This window comes from Empidonax traillii, unplaced genomic scaffold (assembly GCF_003031625.1).
Source record: "Empidonax traillii isolate 1590-97213 ecotype Southwest subspecies unplaced genomic scaffold, ASM303162v1 scaffold1472:size108541, whole genome shotgun sequence".
Classification (NCBI taxonomy): Eukaryota; Metazoa; Chordata; class Aves; order Passeriformes; family Tyrannidae; genus Empidonax; species Empidonax traillii.
Genome location: NW_020956665.1, coordinates 101,530 through 105,020, shown reverse-complemented (window position 1 = coordinate 105,020; position 3,491 = coordinate 101,530). Strand labels below are relative to the sequence as shown.

Below are 3,491 nucleotides of genomic sequence, written 5' to 3'. Positions count from 1 at the left end.
TATGATGATAAAAAACCCAGAGGGACAGAGGGAATGCCAGGCAAAACAGATCTGGTTTTGAGTTATAAATTGTCAACAAATTTTTTGTAGCATTACTCAAAAATTCCCCAAACAAATCTTCAAAACGTGAGAAAAAGCACAAACTCGTTTTTCTTCAGGAATAGAGGTCTTGCTGTACTTTGCACACAGGACACTTAGTCAATACTTAAACTGCAATGCAAATTACATCCATGGTAAAGCCTTATATGAAATGCAGAGTTTTTCACAATATGGTTGCATTTTGATATTCCCATACATAAATATATGAAAAATAACATGGTCAGTGCTTCAGACACACACAAAGCCCTTGATTCAGAAAGTGGTAGGGGTACATCACTAAGTTCAGCATATACTACTGATTTTCTCACCAACCTTTCCAGTTGAGAAGTTTATTTTTATTTTACCACTATGAATGCTGGTTTTACGTTTGCATAGATGCACGTACTTATTCAAAAGCCTTTAGTTTGAATAAAAAAAAGAGAGGCAACAATACCTCTTGCAATTGTAGCTCTTTCTTCTTAGCCGACAAATTCAAATGTTTTTCTAATAAACTGTAGTTCTTCTCTGTCTCTTTATCAAACTTCTTCTTTTCCTCCTAGAACAGAAACCAAGTAGCAAATATTTATATATAAAAATGTAAGACTCTTTCTTTTATAATCCTAGTTAATTAGAAACAAAGAGAAAAAACTGTCATAGCTCCAATAAGTAAAGAAAAGGATGTTTCCATCTCATCTAAAAAATTAAAGGTCAACTTGAAATTAAATCCCATTGCATCATTATAGTGTAGCTTATCACACAGATGCTTATGTCTTTTAAGTCAAAAGAGCAAAAAAACAGACCTCTTCTTGATTTATTGCATTTTTCATTACTTTCAGGGATCATTCACACCACCTTGTTTTTGAATAGAGAACTTCAATGGAAATATCAGATTCCCTGGGAAACCTTTTCTAAAATTGACTGGGGAAAAGTTCAAACAGTTCAAAACCCAAAGCAAATACACCTCCATATTCCATAGGATTTCTTGACTTTAAAGCCATACAATGACCTCTCAGCTGAATTCTTGTTCCTACCAGTTTTGTTGTGCACATGACAAAACAAAAGGACTTTTTAAAATAAAGAAAAATATCCATAAAACATAAAATCATACTAGGAGAAGAAAAATTCTCACAGACATGTATGAATATCATTTGCACATGCAAATCCATTTCTCTGACCACCAAAGTCAATATATTGGAAGAAGGATGATCATTAAATATTTTTGGGAAATCTGAGTTCCTGGACCTAATCTAGTAGAAGACACTGTCAAACAAATTCTTTCCTCAATTCTAATTTCCTAACAGTGTGTAAAGGCAAAAATCAGTATTGGTGAATTCAACCAACCAGTTCGGAAGCTATTTTTAGTATATCTAACTGCAGCAGAAAATAACCTCAAATAAGTAAAATCTAGTATTACATATTCAAGAACTGACAGATTTACTCACCAGAAGGGTACCAGTTGAATTACAATATTTTTCTGTCAACTAAAATTTTGGAATTTAAATTAAACGTATTTTATCCAAAATCCTGGTTAAAGTCTACTTGCTCTTTTTTTTTTTTTTTGTCTCTTTACCTTTCATTTTTAATAATAGCATGTAAGCAATACACAATGGTTCTCTGAAACATTAGATTTTGAAGATGGTATTGTATTTAAGATGGATGCAAGCTGTTTAGGATTGCTTCTCAGCAAAGTCTTTTTAAAAAAATGCTCCCCCTTTTGTTTTCCATTATAAGTCTAAGAACTTCCTTTAAAAAAGGAGCCACAATACTAGTTATCAACAGAGAAACATTAAGATATGTACGTGGTATCAGTGTGATCACGGATAACTTATTAGCATTTGGGGAATTAGGAAGAAAGAGTGTGGGGAAATGGGTGGATCTCTGTGATTTTATTAGCAAAGTTTCCATTGATGTGGTGAATATTTGAATGCTGCCAGAAAACACAGAGTTCTCTTAACTTCTTAGTAGGCAAAGCCAGAAACTTTGCACAAGTAGCTTGGGATTAAAGCAGCAACACATTTTACTGAGGTGTAAATTAAGAAGGTCTCAGCTTCCAGCACTTTAATCTCATTCTTTTTCTTCTTCAGCCTAACTCAGACCATTTCATCAGCAGGGGGATGTAAGACACAGGAAAATATGAGGCAGCACGTTCAACTTTTATTCTGTAAGAGCAGCTTATAAATCTTTCCTAAAGCAAATACTACACAGTGTTCCAGATATATTTCACCACTAGGTGCCATAACTCGATTTTCAGAGCTAAGCAGTATTATATTTCCAGTGTCAGTGCTTTGATTATATTGAATAAATACTCAGTTAAGAATATGCCAAGAGCTAAATATTTTTAGAGGATTTTTATTTAAATATTATACGATTATGTAAGGCTGTTCTATTTAAAGGTCATTCAGAAATCTGCCAAAAACAAAAGGTTAGATCACTAATAAGAGCAAGAGCTTTACAGATGCAGTATGCAGGGACACAAGGAATGAAACATTCATCCAAACAAAAGGAGAGACGTAGATAATGTGAATGTAACTTGTGTTAGAAGCATCAGGAACAAAATTCTGACTAGAAATAAGTGAAGATATGAGATAATTTAAAGCATTAAGAGTTCTCACCCCTAAAACAGCAATGTTCTTTAACAGCAAAAAATACTGTTGAAATAATCCATTCATTAACACAGCTGCTTCTGTGACAATAGATACATTTAGAATGAATCTTTTTCTTCCCTTGATCCCTCATAGACCATGTTTTCATTGTATGTTGGTTGGGTCATCTAATGTACTTCTCTCAAGTCCACAAAATTACACAAAGCTCATTGTACTATTAAACTGAAAGGATTTATGTTGAACAGAGCATTTTCAATTCATGAACACGGAAATCATATGCAGAACACGCTAATCATTCCTGCTAAAGTCAAAATGTATAGTGCTCTTGTAATTGCAACACTGTCTTAGCCATTAAATATCACTGGTAATTACGTCATTATTATAAAATAAAACATATGCAGGTAGTTTGAAAATGTATTAATTGAGTTTTGCAACAGAAAACTGTAATAAATAGCTGGGGAGTTTTACCTTTTCTTTTTTTTTTTTTTTTTTTTTTAATAAGTATTTAAATTCCTCACTGCAAGAAGGAAGATAGGTACAAAGAGGCCAAATATGTCCTTGTTACTTTTATCCAAAGCTAATCTGTATTTAATACGTGATGTCTACTTTGCCTTTTTTTTTTAAATATACACAACTTTGTGACAATCTTACAAAAATTACCAAACACTTTAACCAAAAAGACATACTTTGAATGAGATCTCTTCTTCAGCCTCTCCACCCCTATTTTTTTCTGCTCATACAGAGACAAGGTGTTGTTTATAAAAAAAAAAAAAAAAAAAAAAAAAAAAAAAAAAAAAAAAAAAAAAAAAA

The 3,491-nt window shown here is 32.4% G+C and overlaps 1 protein-coding gene across 1 annotated transcript in view; it reads right to left on the bottom strand.

Moving 5' to 3' along the window:
* Positions 1-3,491, bottom strand: part of ARHGAP10 (Rho GTPase activating protein 10) — a gene marked incomplete at its 3' end in the record, with an annotated part of 64,173 nt that overhangs the window by 2,972 nt on the left and 57,710 nt on the right. The window contains exon 4 of the mRNA XM_027907459.1: positions 533-634. Coding sequence (XP_027763260.1) covers positions 533-634 — 102 coding nt within the window. The remainder of the gene's footprint in view (positions 1-532; positions 635-3,491) is intronic.